The sequence below is a fragment of the Diadema antillarum genome, unplaced genomic scaffold (genome assembly GCF_040938485.1).
Source record: "Diadema antillarum isolate AM-2024a unplaced genomic scaffold, OU_Dant_1.0 scf00000170, whole genome shotgun sequence".
NCBI classification, from domain to species: Eukaryota; Metazoa; Echinodermata; class Echinoidea; order Diadematoida; family Diadematidae; genus Diadema; species Diadema antillarum.
The window spans coordinates 3,046,092-3,067,694 of NW_027271059.1; the positions used below are offsets into that span (position 1 = coordinate 3,046,092).

General features: G+C 37.3%; 1 protein-coding gene across 1 annotated transcript in view; it reads left to right on the plus strand.

Annotated features, from left to right (window-relative positions):
* The first annotated feature begins 4,694 nt into the window (after positions 1-4,694).
* The window catches only part of LOC139722738 (high affinity cGMP-specific 3',5'-cyclic phosphodiesterase 9A-like), a 54,910-nt gene continuing 38,001 nt past the window's right edge, over positions 4,695-21,603 (plus strand). Inside the window, exons 1-2 of the mRNA XM_071634022.1 lie at positions 4,695-4,763; positions 16,215-16,285. Coding sequence (XP_071490123.1) covers positions 4,695-4,763; positions 16,215-16,285 — 140 coding nt within the window. The remainder of the gene's footprint in view (positions 4,764-16,214; positions 16,286-21,603) is intronic.

Here is a 21,603-nt window from a genome sequence, read left to right on the forward strand (position 1 = left end):
AATGCATTATTAAGCACGGATGGCCATGAGCAGTTTAGTAGTGCATGGTTTATGCATCCTTCCCACCTTAATCTGTTCTGTGTCAGTTCCAACCTTGATCCTTTGTTTGACTTTTTAAAGTCACCATGTTAGTGAAACAGGACCAATGTTCCCTGTCCCTAGCCTTCACTTGTAATGGTCTATTATTGAAGGGTTGAGCTAAGCCTCTTGTGTCATAAGCCCCAGATAGACTTCCCGGATCACCCCGGATCTGATCCGGGGTGATCCGGGGAGAGATCCATGTTGACGCCTTTGACATCCTTGGGTGTAGATCCTTGGACATCCGGGAGGCCAACACGGCAACTTTTTGAGGTCAAAAACACCCGGGGTCATGTGGGGATTGCCGTGTTTGGCAGAGCAATCCGGGGTGGTCCATGTGGCTGCCGTGTAGCTGCCTTGTTGATCCGTGTAGATGTCGTGTTTGTCCGTGTATACGCCGCGCTCTTCCGGCCTTATCCGTGTAGCTGCCGTGTTATACCGTGCGTACAGTCATACCAACGATCGTCGACACTCCATCGAGGTCCAGGCTATCACGGATCTTCCAGGATCCCCCCGGATATCTCCGGGTCACCGTGTAGATCCTTGAGGATTCGGTGTTTTATTCTGTGACTTGGCTCCGGACCTTACTTTTAATACGCCCTGCTTAATGTTATTACATGGTGACGACGACGACCCCTACGAGCTTCTTTTGCCAATTACTAGAGATTCAAACTATCGAACACAAAGACGGTTGTCATCCGCATTCCTCCAAGCAAATCATAAGTTATGGCACACCTTAAAAAAAAACAACAACCAAAGAAGAGTAGTTACACTCAGAAGTACGGTTAACTAAACATAGACTCAAAGCCCACAGTTGTTTCATTGGACCAGCACAACAAACTTGTTCTGCACATGAACATTGCCATAACCTTAGGCCAGTAGTAACTGAACCACCCGATACCGTCCGTCCGCTATTGACGGGGCGATCGTTAACGATCACCCCGTCACTGTACAGGCATGCTAACCTGGAAACATTGAATTGCACATTTTATGAATATGAGACGATTCTGAAGCAAATAATTTTCACACAACAATAGATATATAATGTACTCTTAAACGAATCCCATGAAGGATTGGAACAATCATCCCCCAGCATTCCCACTGATTCCCACTGATCGGTTACAATTCATCCCCTTTCAGCATTGTTAAATATACAATATGTGAAATGGTTATAAAAAAGGGGGTTTTTAGACTAAACCGTCTTCAGTTATGGTTTAGAGAGAAAAATACTGATATCTCCTTGCTTGTAGGCTTTATTGCATGTTTTTTTTTTACATTGTAGGATGTTTTGTAAAACTGCTGATATACACATATGCATCAATAATGTGATATCTCGAACATTTTTTTTAATCACTGCTCCCAAGGGTAAACTGTACCTTTAAGTTATCAAGTACCACTAAACATAGTATTACTTGGCAGACACCAGCATACAGTTGCTTTTCTGAACGCATCACTTCGATTTTGTCTTTACTTCTCTTTTTTATTATTCACCCTCTAGGTGCTGGTCAATGAAAAATGGTTCTGCAAAGTAGTCTATTATCATCGAACCTTTGTACTGTGTTATATCTGGCGTTATTTTTTGTTTTTCATAGAAATACACATCGATTGTATATGTCATGAATTAGACAGACTTAAGCTTTTTACGGGAATGATATAGTTTTTGTCGGGATAGGGACTACAATTTTAACATTTTGCGAGATGATTATGAACCACTTACATGAAACACCAAAGAGCCTAGAATGCTAACATGAATTGAGATTTATTATATGAAAAAGGTTTTTTTTTTTTCCTTATTCTACAGTTCTCCAAAAACAAAGCAAAACAACGTGGTTCTGTAGAATCACTTTGTTTTGTTTTCGTTTTGGGGCGCAAAATAAAGTTGATACCTGAATTCCCATCTGAATCAAAACGATACCATCGCTTTCATGGAGCTGTTACATACCTGTCATTGTCTAGTTTAAACTATCAACTCCACAGATAAGATGACTGTGTTATAAGATATGGTGTGGTGACGAGCCGCAGCAGGGAGTAAGTCACCCTGTCCAACCACACACTCTATAATATGGGAAGATTGAAGGATGATACAAGCAAGTGACTACGGTTGAACAATAAAGTACTTATGAAGGTTAATCAACGTAGCTCGTGCAGCAACACGTTACACTACTGATTACCTCTATTGAAGGTGATGTAAGATTTGATGGGCTTTGTTTTACACTGTGACCAATTTGGCTATTGTAACAGCTGCACGGTTCCTGTTACGAAACGCGCTCTGATATCGTGTTCAAATACAAGTATGACAAAAAAAAATTATATGTTATAAATATTTAAAAAACACCAAACATTCCTGACATGGTAATGATATTTTTCACAGATACTGTAATAGTGACAGCGAAAGTCTAAAAAGCTCGAGGGAGAAAGATTTGCAGTGACACTATGTGTATATAGTCCTTAACCGGATCGTTGCTTGGCAGAAGAAGAGCCTAGAAAGAGGAGAATTGCAGAAGGAAGCGACATACTATTATGGAGGTTGTAAGGAGGGCACAAAGTGAAGAGAGGGGGACTGTAATGGGCTGGAAGTTGAAATTGCACCCGTGGAGACGGTAGAGAAGGGAACAAAGAGAGTGGTAAGGAAGAAAAGAGTGAGAATCAAGTAAGATGTTCGGACATCGTTAGGACGAGAAAGATGAAATAGAAGGGAAGAGAAAGAAGGAGCTAGGAAATGAAGGTTGGAAAATCATGGAGATATAACAGAGAAGTGAAGATTCATGAAACCAAGAGAAGAACGAAGTCGGCGAACAATTTGGACCATGGAATGCGGAATCAATGGAGAAAGGATGGATAATCCCGCGGAGAAAGGTAAGTCGAGAAGAGATGAGACTATGTTGAGAGAAGGGAGGGGGAACAAAGAGAAGAAGAAGATGAAGAAAAAAAAAATGAAAGTCAAGAAAGTAAAGTAGATGGGGCTTGGGTAGATCCTAGAAAAAAATGCTGCAGAGAAGAGAAAAAATGTGGAGAGGAAAATTAATAATTAAATCCCGAAAAGGTTCCTGTGGGAGAAAGGCAAAATGAGAGATTGAATAAAGTTTAATAAATAGTCCTGAGGGGAGAAGGCAAGAGAAATGACCTGTGAAGAAAATTGTACATTCATACGATGGTCCGTATGAAAAGGACCGTTGGATTGTATAAATCATTTCACCATGCAAACCTTCAACCAACACATTCAAAAACCTTTGAATAATTAAGTAGTTCTTTACCTATGGCATCTAATACTTTCATGCACAGTTTACACACTTCACTTTACAAAGTGTGTTATTTGTTAGCCTCCGCCACCAACGTGACTGTATTATAACCTTCCTGCATCGACGTCTCTCAATGATAATGTTGTCAACAACAGTTGGGTCACTTTTTCATCCACTCCTTATTTTTTATCAAGCTTCAGGAATCTTCACAAAACAGAAACGAAGAGAATATTGAATCAATTCGCGAAATACAGAGAAAGAAAAAAAGAAAGGTGCTGCAAAACGCTCTATATAAGAATGATACTGATGAAAACTTAAAATATGATTTTGCTCCTTATTCAGATTTCGACTAAAAGAATGAAATTGATACCACCATAATTTTAGAGGTTCAGTAAACAAACGGGACACAAAATATCTTACAGGTTACATGGCTTTCCACATGTCCCGTAGAACAGCACTTTTCTGTCATAGTCACAGTGTCATGCCATGTGAGGTTCGCCCGCTAGTAAATAAAGGTGATGGTTTAGATTAAATTGCTCCATCGAAATGGTGCGAAAGATCACGTTAAGCTGATGTTACAGGCAAGATGGATAAAGGCGAGAATCGTTAATATTATTAAAATGCATTGACAAAACCACCCAGTATTTCGCACGGACGGTGCACCCGGGAGTAGTATCAAACGCGTTCAAGTCTTTAGCGCTTGTCACCCGGGAAATGAAGGTGCGAGACTCCAAACGGTGCGCTCATGAATGAATGTGGTGTAGTTAGTATTCAGTTCTATTTGACTAGTTGCTAGGCAACACGCTATGGTCATTTGAATAACGTCTGTGAGATGCATGAAACGAAGCTTCGAAAAGCGGTCGGCCTGAGTGGCTTCCTAGCCTCGTTTCTATGGCAACCAGATAGTCATTGTCATAATTGCGCGCGCTTCGTTGGCGCCGTGCGACAGCGGGAGGCGAGCAAGTAGGAGCGTAGGGTGTAGTGAAAATACATAGCGCCAATACACCTTGTGTCGTAGGCGACGCAGCGTATCAAGCGATATGATGAAAAATCTCAACCTCGGGCCTTTAGCAGAAGAAAAACAAAATGAACACATCGCAGCTACGATGATGCTGTTCCTCGCTCCAGCCGTATTCGTTTACGCGCGATTTATTCTTTAACTCGCTTTCATGCTACAGCAACCAGCACAGCATCGAGCGCTTGGAGAAAATCGCGTTAATCACATAAAACAACCCCTGCGACAAGACGGTGAATTTCTTGCTTTCAATAAGTGAGGAAAATAGAGGGAGAAAGAGAACTGGTGAATTTAAGATCGCGACAGTTTCGTATTGTATTGTCTATTTGGTGTACCCATCTGCGGCAATCTTAGAAGTCGCAATGGGAAACGGGGCCTCTTACAGCAAAGCTCGTACCATCTACCTCGACATAGACGGCAACATCGAGAAGGTAAGAAGGAAAAGGATACAAGCTGTGTGACTCTCAGACTAATTAAATGATTTGAATTTACTAGCAGTCACTCTCCATCTGCTCATTCACAAGGAAAATTAATTGTAGCCAAATAAGTTACATGATATTTTCATTGGCAAGCATTTGACGGGAAAGATCTACACAACGAAAACATTTTACCTGTATTCTGTGTGAGTACCCAATGATTGCAAAGTTTACCAACACTGCATATAACTTATGATTTTGAAATTGTGTATGAGAATGTTCTAATCGTTTATTGGTTGTAAGTGATTGGTTCATGTCGTTACCGATATAAATGTCTTATGAGCACTAATTACAACAGTATATTGCTCAAGACTGTCATGATTTTGCACCAGAAGGGAAAAACTCCTGCTTATTTCTAATCAGATATAGAGTTTGGATAAATTCGATATTTCAATGCGACGCATACAACGTGTGGTGAAAGCATACCGGAAGATATTTGGAAATTGGCAAGATTACTTTATGTCTTTTTGTCAAGATCTTTTTGATGACTTGACTATTTGTAATGTCAAGATTTTTTTTTTATGTGTTTTTTGTGCGATAGATGTAAAAAAAAAAAATGCAAATAATAATGCATTATCTTCCACATGATAAAAGGGCATGGTATGTAAGAGCAATACAATTATCTAAAGAAATGGAGTACAATTTCCACGGCAGGATAATCGCTCTCTACCACTTTAAACCTACGCACTTTCATAAGTTCTTCGTCTACAAAACAGGTGCATGCGTCTTCTTCTACTGCTGCAAACATCAAATGTGACCGTGCATCACAAAACCAACAAAAATTCGCACACACTATTGTGTGTAAGGACTGAAAATAGGTGAAATTGGTCAACCTAGCCGATGTTGACTTTTTTATATTTTCTGAAAGAGCAAGTCTTCTACATTATGCGTAATTTTGGGATCATGAAACGGGCAGAAAAGTGTGTGTTTTTTTTTAGCCGTTTATCTCGAACATTTTTTTGGTAGAATAGTGTGATTAGGGGTGTCTTTAGAGTCCCCTTTCCATTTCTTATAAACCTTGTACATGTACACACTTTTCACTTTCAACTCTAATAACTTTTGATGGGATGATGCTACTCATTAGAAAGTTGGCATTAATCATGGACAGAATGTGTTAATATAAGGTATGCTCAATTTCAATTTAATCCGATAATCCCTTCATCGTTGATGCTCCGGCGGTCTACATCCTGTTTTTTGTCCCATTCATCGCACAGCCAGCAGGGTTTGGTAACGATTAAGCGCTTGATTAGACACTGTACTTCAGAGCCTCTTTTCTCATTTCACACTTTTCCTGAGTTTGTGCTTTCTTTCCAATATTAAGATAGGTTAGGAGAGTCCATTTGATTTGAGTTATACATCATTTTAAAGCGCAAGGTTAGCTCTTTCAGAAAATCCTCTTAACGAAAATTTCATGTCTGGCGACTTTTTGTTTGTTTTGTGATGCAGGGTCAGAAATAAAAGCATAAAAAACACTACTTACTGTATCGAACTAAAGTTCTCTTGACAACTGGCATTGTGGACAAGACAATGCATCAAAATATGATAATGTTATTTCACGACTTCTAGTTATAAACATTTTCGTTGCATTTTGCTAACTTACACTTGAACACTTGACTGTAACGTTGAACATGGAGTATCTTTGTGGTTCATTACAATACATTAATCCGTAAGATTTACAGTGAATATCATTGATTGACCAAAAAAAAAAAGTTATATGTCATGTAGAATATGTAGGTCCCCGATCATTAGGGTTTTTTTTTTTTTTGTAGTGAAATGCATTTTCTCTATATTGGGTTTTTTTTTTTCACTCAGGATTGTGTTTTTATACAAGATAGTTATGTTAATGTAAATATCTCTGTTTGGGTCACTGTATGTTCGGAGCTGAAAGAATCCCGAGAATGCTGCACTACATAAGAGTTATGTTGTAAAAAATTAAGTGCGGGGTTGTGTTAAATTACATTTGTGTTTAGTTACACTTTTTTATCCTTAAAGTCTTTGTAGCAGTAAAGTCCATTATAATCATGGGATCATAGATATAACCATCTTGATAGTACAACTGTTTCTAATGCCCCTCGCACTCTCTTTCCAATCGTCGCTAATTAAGTCATAGGATTCGCTATTGATGATAGTATAATTTATCATCAAACCATCCCATTACAATGCCTTTTAAAGAAATTTGGTTTGGTATTTTCAGAATATTTTTGATTTGTTCATTGTATCATTTTAAGTAATATCGACAGATTCATTAAACAAATCAACAAAGGACTCAAAGTGTCTAGAATTAACAAGATATCGTAATAGGAAGTGAAGAAGATGAAGCTGGTGCCTGGTGCTATTAGGTTATTATTTGATGTTTCCATTATATTCTACAGAATAATATCGAGAAAATTCATTATATATATTTATTTCATAAATTTGCAAATTCTCATTAAAAAAAACAAAGAACAAAGTGAGAATAAAACATTATATTAGGGAACAGTAAACATGTACAAAAACAAAAGCACACAATACAGAGAAAGAGAAATAAAAATGAAAAAGGAAATTGTAAGACAGAAAATGGAGGAGCCAGTAGAGGCCGTTGGTCTTTCTACGGCTGGACTCCCCTTTGAGATCTTAAGTATATTATAAGATACGCTGAAAAAGAGGGAATGAAAAGAGTGAATAAAAAGAGGGGAAAATGACATAGATAGCCAAGCCATCCAATAAGGAGGTATTGAATACAAACTGGATCTTGACTTTTAGGATTCTGTTTAATCTACTTATGCATTCATGCGACACAAGACGTTAATGCTTGCATACGGTCTCTTATAGTGTTCTCTGCTTCTTTTTCCTCCTCCTCCTCCTCCTCCTCTTCCTTCTTCTTCCCCTCCTCCTTCTTCTTTTTCTTCTTCTTCTCATCCTTCTTCTTTTTCTTCTTCGTCTTTACCTGGTCGGAGAGGTTTAGAAGGTTTTATTTTTATCTTTTGTTTTTGTTTTTGCTGTGTAATTTGCCTCAGGCGATATATGATCATACAACAACAAAACGTGGAAAAAAAAACAGCTTCAAATTTCACATCGCCTCTACCTCTGTTATCTTCATGCCGTGCGCGCTTTTTTTTTTTTTTTTTTAGCTGCTTTACAGTTGAACAAGTCTACGTGAGTAGATAAGGTTGCATAGCCACCTTGTATTGAGTGGCATAATGCTTACCCCATGGGCTTCCTTCGGACTGGTAATCAAGACATATCTGCTCCCACAATCCTCTTTTCTCTGTAAAAATAAAAGAACAATAGCCAAACACATACACACATACACATACATACACACACACACACACACACACACACACACACACACACACACACCACATACTCGGACAATTGGAACATATATCACGCATTCAAAGAAGGGCAACTGTAGCCGAAACTCATTAAAGCAACGGTAGGAACGAGAGGTAAATAATGACCTTTTTTTTTTCCATCACGTAACTCATTAACCAGAAGCAGACAAAGATCAAGACGTCAAAACGATTTCCCCTTGCCTCTACTTGTGATTGCAGAGCTCGATTCACAATTTTATTTTTAAAGAAATAAGGACAAAAAGAATATCTGAAAAGTTTAAGCAGTATGAAAAGAGAAATCATAATTCAAACCAAAAAAAATGGATAGCATAATCTTTTTATGCCCTTTCTTCTCATGGGTTTTCACGACAGAGAAAACAGTCTAAATATTACAAAAAGGGCATTCGTCCAAAATCAGAAAACACGTCTTTCAAAGGGAGGGGGATTAGTGGTGAATGTACACGAATACAAACGGAACGAAACCACACGAACGGCATGTGAAGACACACCGAAATCTTCATACTGTTTTTCTCTTCCGTTCAAAGCCACTGGAGGATTCCGAATGGCGGATGTCTCTTTATAGCTCAATTGCCTAGGGGAGGGTATTTTTTTGTGTGAAAGATTATATATTCTAAAAGGGACGCTCGTATGGAAAGGCAAATGAAGCGTGGGTATTCTGTGCCACATCACTGTGAGTTTGTACAGTTCAATATGGCGTTTTCCAATGCCTCGTTCCGTTGTTGTTTCCAATATTGCAAATGCAAGTTTTCTGTTTACAAGGGGAGTTTCACATCTTGATAAGATGGAAGTGTTTGGTGTGTGAGATTGTTGTACATGTAAGCATGACTTTAGTTTTACGAGAGGCGTATTAGCGCCATGTCCTTCAGAGTGAATCTTTTCAATTAAGATTTTGATGAAAGCACTGACGGATAATGATAGATTTTATATCTTATGTCGGTGTATTCTTGTGGTAACACAAGCGTAAAAGGCGTAGAATGATAAAGGCAAATAGACATACATCGACAGAATGCACGCCATAGAAAATAACTTTGCGTTTACAGAATAAGTTATAAAATGAAAATGCATAATATTCTGTTTTACTAGCACCAATCTATAATCATGTGTCAATAAAGTAGAATAAAGCGGAAAATGTAAGTATCACATAATAGACGACAGTTTGCCCAGTGAAGTATAGGGGAATAGAGATGTCTGAAATCACCAAATGCCCATTCCGAAGATAGAAGGTTGATAATATATAAAGATTAAAGTGTTTTACAAAATAATGACAGCACCATACATAACAAATGTCTAAGAGTTAAATGGTGGGAATATTAATTGTTTTCAACTAGTGAAGCTTCATTACAGTTTATGTGAATTTAAGGAGGCATTCATTTTGTAATTCCTTAATTTTTACAGTCAGTATAATAACCAGATAATATTGCACTATCAAGAAATATTGGTCTTTCAAGATACCGAGTTTATCATTCTTTATTATCATCAACGCAAGTTTCTACACAATTTCGCAAACAAAGGGTACAAAATACTGTGTGTGTTTGTGTGTGTGTGTGTGTGTGTGGTCGTGTGTTGGAGGGTGTGTCTGTTTGTGTGTTTGCATGTTTATAAAGTGTACTTGATGGCTTTTCAGTAAAATTTTATATCAGAACACGCTTTTTCATTTCACGTGATTGCTATAGAAATATTAGATTTCGAACCCTTTAATTTCTCATTATGTGCTCGTATACTTTGCCTCCCCGTTTCGAGACTCAGTATTCTCAAAATGAATGATTGTCACTACCAAGAGCTAAATTACATTTTTTTTTTATTATCATTCATGTTTTCATATTGAAATCAAAATATGATAATCTAAATGAAATCCACATACTTCTTCAACCACAAGATGAAATTCAAAACGTACAAGTCATGAATAAAACATGCCGATGACAATTCAAGTTGTATAAGAAAACACCCTAAATGTGATATCACCGGATTCTATATTTAATATTTTTTGGTATTGATAATAAACATATCTCAAACAGGGACACTTTGGTATGGCACATATAACTTCCGCTACTTCGATTAGAAATTAAAAGCGTTGTAGACACTATTTAGACATTTTGAACATGAGAAAAAAAAATCACACACGCTGAAATGTATAAAGTAGTTTCGCCGAATGCATCTCTGTGTGTGCGTCTGTCTATATGATCAGTAAACATTACATCAAGCGCATTTTGGCAACAATAGCTGGCAATTACAATCTATAATGGCCATCATTGTTATTGTGGTTTAAGGTTGATCGTCAGTTAATGGTGTGGAATCTGCTATTTTTTTTTCTTATTCTGGTATATAAAGCACAAGTATTGCAAACGTCGATGTCCTAAATGTCGTACATAATCCGATAATGAATGATAAGCCTTACATCACCTGTTGTACCTGCAATAAAAGAAAAAAAAAACGAAAAAATCCATAAAATATTGAAAGTTCTCTTGTGCTTGGTGTGTATGATCTTCGCTTTTGATTCTTCTTTACTTGAGCTTGAAAGTAAACAACCTTTCTGGGATGGTGATATCTGGCATTTATCAGCTGCAATAGGGTTGTTTTTTTATGTGTAATGTACGTTGCTTCTTCAAAAAAATTTGGTATATAACAAGGGAGAAGATAAACATTGTGGGAAATGTAGAGTGGGCATTTTTTTTTTTTGATGTTTTAATTAACGATATGTACATCATTCACGGTTAAGCCTTCGGTGTGGTTCCAGTACCCTGGGTTGCTCTTATCAATATCAAAAAGTCAATGAAACTTTGAGTAGAAATACTGTATGCATGTGTGCATAATATATGTGTGCAGTGTCCGTGTGTGTAGGCGTCCGTGTTTGGGTGTAGGCCTTTACTGTTTGCGTGTGTGTGTGTAGAGGAATGGATAAAAATATGCGCACAAAATTCATTACCTTTTTTTATATATACACTATAACTGCAATCCCAGTCAGGGCAGCTGATGTAAGAGAGTGAATGGCCGCCATTATAATGTAAACAAATGAGGTGCAGCTGACCATTGTTTGATACAATGGAGAAAGATAAGAGGACTGTGACGACATAATGTGACGCTCCGACGTCATTAATGAAGTTAATAATATTACGCAACTTACCGTGTTTGTGTGTGTGTTGTTGTGCTCTTTTTTGTGTGTGAAAAGAATAGGCGTAACAAGAACGTCATTCAAGAATATTTGTAAACATCCTTGCGTAACCAATTACTGTCTCGACGTGCACAATGCACCATGTGATTCGGCGCAGTGTGGTAAAGACAAAACGACTGGCTAGATGTTTGTGTTGCATTTCCCAACATAAACAAGTATCAAAGCAATAAATCTAAGTCATGTGATTTATCTCTGATGATGGTGGTGGTAACGATAACAATAAAGATGAAAATTTTCATTACAGTGTACTTCGGGTGATTGTACGGACATTATGGTCTCCATGCCGAAACCTCTCCTCAATCAGACATGTACTAATATCAAAGTTCGTGCGCCCATTTTGAAGCCCTGATAATCATATTCATTCAATAAGCTGAAATTATTGTTAAGGTCGTTAAGGTTGTTATTGCCTAAGGCCTTTCATCAAAATGATGAATCAGAAACATGTCAATGAGGAAGAAACAATATCAGGTTTTCAGCGGCATATTCGGATCAAAAAAAAAAAATCTACTTGTTACTCTAGGTACAAAAAAGCAGAGTACATTCACGTGACATGGTGTAAGTTCTGCATTCCCTTTTCAATATGTATTTGGGGTATTTCCGCGAGATATGACATAATGATAATAGGAGAAACCATGTTTTAATCATGCAAAATTTCGTGACTTTTACAAAAGGGATATACGACCTTTAAAGGCCTATTCTTCCGGAGTGCGCGGCCATCATCACCCCACCGTCGGCCCAGTCTCCCGTTCCAATGATGCGGACAGATGAAGCGGAACATGCCCGAGGAAAACAAAATTCTGATGCGCGCTCCCCATTATAGGAGTACAGCATTGGATAAGCTCTCTCAGAATCAAGATCACTGTCAATCCTGTTCCGGCAGCAACTCCCGCTCGATGTTTTAATCGCGGTTATAAAGAAGAATTTTCGCCTCATTTAAACGCTGATCTGTATGGAAAGTATGATTTGGATCGCGTTTCGGATCCAAACATTATTCCTTTCGTCGGAACGAGCCTACTCTAGGTCCATTTGATTTGTAATCTCGACTTCTGATTGGGTTCTTCGTGTATATAAAATCAGCAAAATTTTCTTCGTTCAAAAAAAAAAGAAAGAAATGAACAAAAATACGTTGTCATACCAAACGTCATATCGGTTGCTTTATTATTAAATGTGAACGACTTCTGAGAGAATCTCTTTGCTATCTGATGACATGAGTACATCGTTTCGTTGAAATGCTGTTGATGGCGTGAATATTGTACGAAAAAAAGAAATTATGTTTTGCTTCAGCTTTTTAAAGTTTCTTTCCGTTTTAACATCACACAAGTTGCTTCCTTCTGCAGTTGCTGTGAACATCATAATAATTATAGTTGTGGCCATGCGTGTTTTGCATGCTTTTTTTTTTCTCTCTCTCTTTCAGTTCAACCATATTCGTTAGTTTGATTATGATCATGACAACGGTTATTCGGAGTCTGATTCCCTGCTTCCACTACTCATTTGTCCTTCACATTAATCAATCATCGCTCAATCGGATGTTCAAGGTTGCTGGGATGCGCCCATCTCAGGGATGTGCTCAATAAAACAGAGTACCTGACAACAGTAATGTGGTTTAACTCTTATAGTACGGTTTGCAGATTATTTGTGACTGTGCATCACAAAACGAACAAAAAGTCGCACCCCTTGATTTTACGTGAGGACTCAAAAAAGGTGAAATGGGTCAACCGTGTCAATCTTGACTTTTTCATATTTTCTGAAAGAGCTATCCTTCTTCTACATTATTGTTTAGTTTGAGATCATAACATGTGTGGGAAAGTGTGTTTTCAGCAGTTTTTCTAGAACTCTTTTTTTTTTGGGGGGGGGGGAATAGAATGATCAGGTGTGTCTCAGAGTCCCCTTTTCATTTCTTGAAATCCTTTAAACACTCTTCACTTTCAATTCTAATAACTTTTGAAAGAATACCTCTACGGTTTTGAAAGTTTGCATTAACCATGGACAGAATGTGTTAATAATAAAACATGCTCAATTTCAGCTTAATCTGATAATCCCTTCATTGCTGTTGTTCCTGTGGTTAACATCCTGTTTTTTGTCCCATTCATCGCACAGCCAGCACGGCACGGTAAAGATGAAGCGCTTGAATAGACACTGTACTTCAAAGCCTTTTTTCTCAGTTCACATTTTTCCAGAGCGTGTGCTTTCTTTCTGGTATTTATATTTAGAGTCCATTTGAATTCAGTTATACGTCGTTTTAAAGCTTAGAGTCTACTCTTTAAGAATCTGCCCTCAACTAAAAATCCATGTTTGGCGACTTTGTGTTGGTTTTGTGATGCAGGGTCACATTTGTGTACAATATCAAAAGTTTTCGGAGGTTTTGGACTCGAAACTATTTGTGAAAGCTACAGCAAAGCAAGATTTCACAAATCGTTGGTTTGCTTTTATAATGTCTTTTTTTTCTGGAACATTTGTCTTGGTTTCTTTATCGTTTTGTTTCTTTTTGCATTCTTTTTAGTGGTTGTTGTTATAGGCTCGAAATTTGCAACGAGTTTTCTTTCCTTTAGTTTAACATCATTCTTTGCCCATCTTCTCCAAAGAATCATTTCGGATGTAGCAAAGATACTCGAGGTCATTTGATTTAGAAAACAACAAAAGAAACCAAACACGAAACATGAGATAGGCTAACAGGAAAATTAGCCGAAACCAAGGAGACAACCCTCGGATCTCTCTACGGATGAAAGTGTGTTAAGTGCCGAGAGGAAGAGCTCTCAAGCGTCTGAATAAAGTATATCTAACACAACCAAGTGGAAATACGAGTGATTGGCAGTGTCCATGCTGAGGTCTCGGAAGTAAACCAGAGACCATAGATGTCTTTCTCTTTGTCAATTTGGTGTTCCTTTCTCCCATGTCGTACGAGTCCCTCGAAAGGTAACATCAAGGGAATTCTCTCCGATGAAATAGCTTACTCGCTCACCTGGCGAAAAAAAAAGACAATTTTTGAATTGATAGCATCAAAAGACGTCACGCAGGAATCAGCCTCCGGCTCGCGTGGAATTTCCGGCGTTGCTACCTGCACATCTTGCTTTGTATATACACAAGGGTATTTTATGCTAAGGTAAAGCTCGCCTGGCGGCGCATGGATCACGTGTGGACGCGTAAAAGCTTCTCATTTTAACGTCTATTCCAAAGAATAGAAAAAAAAAGGAAAAAGCGCAGATAATAGAGTAACAAGTATGAGCTGTAACCACGAACGGAGTTAAATGAGTTGTATTTCCTGTATTTTCCTCTCTAGGTCTTTCGACTGTGAACACGTCTTTATTCAGTCAGATGAAAATTAATGCTTTTGTCGCGTGTTGTTTCTTTTTATCATCGAAGGTCTACGCAGAATGTGGCACGTGGCCTTTAATAAAAGTGCAGAATTTGCATGAGCTGACTTCTCTTTCGACGTGTTCTACAACAGCGTGTTCTTTCCTCCCCCTCCCTCCCTCTTTATTTTTTTTTTTAATATGTGCATTAGTATGTTCCAAGCTGCATGTAATTGTTAACCGTCAATTACCGCTAGCGCAAATCCAATTACCAAATATTGATCGATGATAATCGCTCCGAACCGCATTCTGGCACGCAGAAATGATTGCAACAAGGCACAGAAAGAATAAAAACGATTATTAGCAGAATGACAAAGCAGATGATGATTATTGGTGTTGGAATGAGGAGATGGACAAGGTGAAGTGGTTATATATTACCATGGTAGCACAATGGTGGTTTTATCTCTTTAACCCTCACAGCACTGGAGGGTTGCAGTCCCCATCCACCCACTCTCTCCCTCCCCATCCCCTTCTTTTCTGGTTTCTTTTTCTCGACCTCTTGAGGAAACACGCGTTTTTTTTTTCTGAAAGCACACTTGGAAATGAGAAGAGCATTACGAAGGATCATTGCTATGGCAACCGATCCCTTATCTGCTCATATCAGCTGCGCTCTTATTTTTTTTCATTTATTTTTCCCCCTGAATATCTTGATATTCGATCTGTTTATAATATATTAAACATTAGAATGAGTGGTCTCCATTAATCCAGGTTTTTGTCAAGGCAATCTCGCTGTAACGGGCGAGCGAAGCACCATGCAGCGAGAGGGCCTCCGCAAAAAGCTTCCATAAATACTGCACCTAATCCACAATGTCAGTACAGATTGTATAACATAAACGTTATACGATGAGTCTGAAATGGACTATCGGGGTATTTCCTGCTATTCTTTCTTGATCAGTGGTACGTTTACAGAGGCTTCTTGTTTTCTGGCAGTTTCTCTCTCTCTCTCTCTCTCTCTCCCTCTCTCTTTCTCTCCTTCCTCACCTTTTTCTGCAGGTGTATATCTCTCTCTTTCTATCGTTCTTCCGTTCTACTCTTTCTTTCTTTCTCCCTTTTATCCGCCTTTTCTTCCCCCTCCACTTTCTCCCGCTGTGTGTTTGACATTACCCATGTCTGTTTGTTTCCTCCTCTGTACGTACTGAATGCAAGAACAAATGACATCAGTTATGAAGACAGTTGATCCTTGACTTATGACGAAAGGCTAAGGAACATATGAAAAAACAAACAAACATGACTGCCATGTTGAATTTAATATGCACATATCTTCTGACCCTATGTATATACTATGATACCATAAATGTGTGTATTCACGTGTACAATGTGCATGTGCAATAATTACAATAATTAAAATCAAGTCAAATCAGAGGCAAAAGTAACATACTAAACAGGATTAAATCTATTTCAAATAATGTTGTTATTCTCTTTTTCCACCTTAACTGTGAGTTTTATCGTAATCTGAACTGTAACCCTAAGTTTTCTAATCTCCTGACGGTTCTTCCTATGTGTGTATGATGTTATTTCTCATTATCCTATTTTCTTTGTTTCTTTACAGATTGTATTCAGTCCCCACTGTGGGTCACGTGACATACACGATCTTTTAACGTCAGCAGCCGGTAAAAGCAGGTGGGAAATTTGAACTATCATCTGTTCGCGTTAAATATCTAAACTTTTTGGCTGTTTGATGTTCGTTTGGTGATGTCATTTATTATCTAAATCCATACGACTCGTGTCATTTTCATTCATTTTTTCACGACGTACGCAGAGAAATTATATTCTATGAAATTTCAAATAAAGAATAAATAAGGACACAAATGAGATATTTATCAATACCCCTAAAGCGTAAATACAAAATTCACTATTTTAATGTTTGCGACACAGTTAATGTTGGTATACCTCAATGATAGGAGCAACATGAAGACAGGCTTGCTTCTTTACAGGTTTCATTAAGTTGTGTCTTGAAATTAAGCATCTTGAAAAGAGAAGGAACGACCAAAATGAAATATTACATTTCTTATAGTTTTGACACAACTCTTTTTAAATATCAGATGATCAATCAGATGTTAAACAATTATACCGATGCAAGAAAATAGGTACAATAGGCTCTATACGTCATAATGATAATTAATGTATGAATTTCAAATACATACCTTAACTCATATTTAGCTATTTTGATGTATATTTTTGAGTGTGTGTTTGTAATGGTTGATGTATCTGTGCATGTGTGTGTGATTAATTAATGTACTTTGATAATATCAAAAGGTATAAGAAAATCCAACAGCTTATGTTATGTGACAGAACCTTCGACACACTTCGTAAAAAATTCTGTCAACAACACCGCCATTGTTACAAAAACAAGTAAATAGATAAATCACTGGAGTATTGAACGAATGAATAATTGATGAAAGAGTTATTTTTCAAATATATAAGATGAGACGTAATACTATTGTAATAAATAACACATATTGATGTAATGTTGTCAGACTTTTTTTTTTGTGTGTGTGAACAGATCAAGGGAACGGTTCGCTTTTTAGCAGCCCCTCAATTTTCATTTTTCATCACGTCCTTTATGAAACAAGATGTATTATATGTTACAAGGACATGACATCATTTTGACGTTTGTATTACTTATGTAATTGTTTGGAAATGAAAATAAAACATGAATGAATGAATGGACAGTTGTGATGAAATATCAACATTGCTACATCCTTCAAACAAGCACACAAACAAACAGACAGACAGGATAGTTTTGTTCTGGCCGTATTAAGAGGCGAAGAGAGAAGACGAAAATGACTCATAATAACGTATTTTTACTTGCGAATATTTGACAGGCCTCCGTCAATTTGTTTTGCATTCTATTCTTAGAAATTGTTTGTTGCTGTTTTCGTCTATTTTGATAGGGGGATGCCAGAGGTATTTGACTGGCTATAATTCACTCTCGTATGTAACAAAGATTTGAGGTAGACTTTGAAGATATGCAAAGTCGCTATAGTATAGTTATAACAGATTGAACGTCAAGATATTAATTACTAATTCTTACTCCCTGGTAAATATAAAAAAAGAAAAATATATGACTGTTGCAATATTTCGGAAAGATAAAGTTTATAGATGATAAATGATACTCGCCGGATCCAAGCACGGTCATGATATATCGCAATAAGGTTTCCAATAGTTGTCGGGGAAACATAATTTGAAGCTTCCAGATGAAGAGTTTATTTGCAAAAACCGATAAGTCCATTTTTGACGATTTTGAAGTACGATTTCTGTCATAACGTACAAAATAATACCTTTTAAATGATATATTGGTCACTTCATATAAAGGTATATTTTCTAAGTTATGGTCAAAAGAAGCAAAAAATTTCTAATTATTCTCTTTATTTTTCTTGACCTTTAATCGCATATATCTCCATTTGGTAAATATGGACTTATCGGGTTTTGCAAACAAACTCTTCAGATTTCCATCGTACTTGTTTTCAGTTGTTGTTGTTACTCAATTTATCTTCTTTTGAAAAAAAAAGACTTTTTCTATTGAACAAACTAAATGGTTGTAATCGTGTGTCTAAATCAAACTATGCATGGATGGCATAACTTGAAAATCTTGTTTCATAGAAACAAGTACATAGCAGTCTTTCTTTCTTCTTCTTTTTGTTTTGTCCCTGCTCTTGAAAAAGCGTATTTTTAAGTCGACTGATCACGTATAGCATACAAATGTAATAAAATTCCTGTATCCTTGGTGTATGGTATAGACATTCTAAGAGACAAGAGCAGAATCTCATTCAAAATCCTCCTACTTTATATAAACAAAGTGAGCTAAAACAGGACTTCAAATAACATCGCCGAGTGTCCCATGAGATCTATTCAACGTGCATTTTCCTATCAACGTCAGTGACTAATGAATGAGCTATGTCTTAAAGCAATGCATTCTTCTTCTTTTTTTTATCTTCTCCAAAAGGTATGGAAATGGAAACGCATTCGTCATGTGAAATGATAATCCACCTAAGCTTAGAGCTTATTGTACAATCCCAACGCAATTTGAAAACGTATAAATACTGAAAAAAAAAGAAACGTGTATCCAAATTGCACTTTCCCTTCCAAATATACATTATAAACAATAAGGCTGTACATACGTATTTTGACTCCAAAGCTGACATATACAAGAAAGAAATCTCAAAGCATTTTTATCCACTGTAAAAGGCTACTTTCGAAAATAAATTATCATTGAAATAATATCCAGCTTTTCTGCGTCGTCTATATATCATTCTCATTGCTAATATCTTCTTTCCCATCTTCAAATGAATAAATCATCTTCCATTCCCCTGTGACTCACGTTGCCTTATACAGTAAGATCTAATTGTTCAACGACGTTCATTTTACTACTGGCCTCCACCTCAGTCTGTTTGCCATTTTTTTTTAATGATACTTTTCATTTAACTCTTTATGTGCCACGTTCGCACGTCCGGCTCAGTCGACGGCGTGCCAACTTCGCATATTCTGCTCAACAAACAAAGCCGCCAAAACCGATCGATAAAACCCTAATCACTGCTAATCCCGCGGCACAATGAAAACGTTTTTCGTGCTTTTGTTCCTCTCATATACGGCTTGCATTCTATGTGGAGATTGACTATCAAGCGGTGTTCCCTACTAGATTTGCTCGTACATTCGAAGTTTAGTCATGCCTTTACAGTAATGTAGCAACTGGTCATTCGAAAGAGAAATTGGAAATAGATTTATAAGTTTATATCGAAACAAAGTTGGGTATTCCTCTTTAACTTTGCCTACTATTGTGCCCACCTTACTAGAAATTTGTAGACGTCATACAAATTAGACAAACAGAATTCTTTCTCAAAGTATGACTACCTTCGTGTCTCGGAATAACGTGGCACACAGGGGGTTTTCACCATGGCACATAAAGAGTTAAAAAGTATTTTGTATCACGGCACATGTCTCCACTGGGTATTTAGCTGAGAGCACAACAGTGACATGACGTCACGCCCATCAAAATAATCCAACAACAATGATACTAATTCCACAACTGCTGGATTTCTCTCTATTATTTTGCAGATAATGAATAATGCTCCCACCTGTATACTAGCTTAGATAAAAAAGGAAATCACCCAGTTCATTCTAACTGTTATGTGGGGTGCAAATACAATTTGTGGAGTGCAATCAGGGAAACATATCAGTGCTTACATAAAACTTACTGCTTTGCGCTTTCGAAGAGTATTGTTATCATTATCATTTTTTGGCCGTACAATTGCGATATACAGTAGAATGTCACCTAACATACATACAGGGTACATATGCATTAAATATGATGGAGTGATAAATGAGCCAGGGCTCACAAAAGTAAAATTCTTTACTATTACCCGGGGGCATGTAAGCCCTCATATGTCACCCCATATCATATAATAAAGATCAATGTAATGTCAAATTTGATTTATCGTAATTAAAAAAAAATAAAATAAAAGATAAGACATCGTTTAATTACATCAATCGTGCCATGATATTTACTATAAACATAATAATAAGTATTAAAAAATCAATAAGAATAAATAGGTAAAAGCTTTGAGAAGCTGTCAGAATCTGATCATATATGGTATACACTACATGGAGTCCCCGATACATAACAGTCTCGACGACTTCAAAAAGACTACGTCTGTCTTGAATAAATTCATATTGAGAGTCAGAAGCAAGGACGAATGGTTCGCTGCGGATGAGAATCATCGTGCTACAAATTAAATTGGGAATATGTGGAATTCTCTCTCTCCATTTAATCACGTGTTTTGCTTATGAAATAAACACGTGATCTCTGCCGCTATTGGCAGTTGATGGGATAGCGGAAGAAAATTAAGGACCGGTTTTAGGAAATAACAAAATTCCTGTTCAATTCCAATATGGTTTGGTCTTAATGAATCTTTTCTTTTTGTTCTTGTTCCTGGCGACATTGTGTGTGGAACAGCTGGTTATTGTCATCCTTTTTTCTCTTTCTTATTCTCGACGGAATTGAAGTTTAGAGTCTTGTTGCGGCTGTGAAGCCATGTTGAGCTACGTTACCCTTAAGGTATGGTGCTATGTAGCGAGGGAGTGGTTTCCACAGTCTCTTCTAAAGAAAACCTCAGCTGATTGGTTACGGATTATGTTTGTTTCCCGCCTTCAAGCCAACGCAATCTGATACAATTTACGCTTCTCTTTTACGTGCAATCAGTATACCAGTAGACGATATCGCGCCTTACATCATTCCCTTAGATTTCGCAACAATATGATGTTAGATATTTCGTTGTCGTTCTTCTGGGGAGGAGTATCAGATTTATTTTATTTATCTGCTAGGACACGCTAGATTTAAGGGTGTTATATTTTGTGAAGCGTTTGTTCTTGGACAACTCAAGTTGTCTCTCCTTTTGAATATCACCCGAAGGGCTTTCGAATATGGGTGGCTGGATGAAAGACAATCCATGTCTCTCTTTTTTAATAATGCTCGAACAAGAAAGAGGAGTGGTGGAGCCCCCAGAATTGAAGAGTTCCATAGCAAAATAAACTAAGCGCCATTTTTAAACATTTCAAAGTATGTTCATCGTCAGATAGAGCAACATAAAGCATTTCCCACGGTTACAAAATAACAAGGAATATTCTAGATGTTATGATTAAGAATGTCTCATTTTTTCTTATCATTTTCTTTGTGTTTAGCAGCTTTGGTCACACAAATCGCAACTTAACAAGAATGGAGTTAGGTCGTTTTGTGATAAAACTCGTCGATTGGCTCCAAGCATATCAAAAGGATGTCTGTTTATGCCTATTTATCCTATCCATCCCACTCCCATTCCTTCGTCTCCTCATCATCATTCCTGTTCTCTCTTCCTCTCTATCACCGAGTATGTCTCCACTACCAAATAGGCCTACTAACAAGTTACGCGGTCATTGCTAGGAAGGGTTATTGGTTTTATACT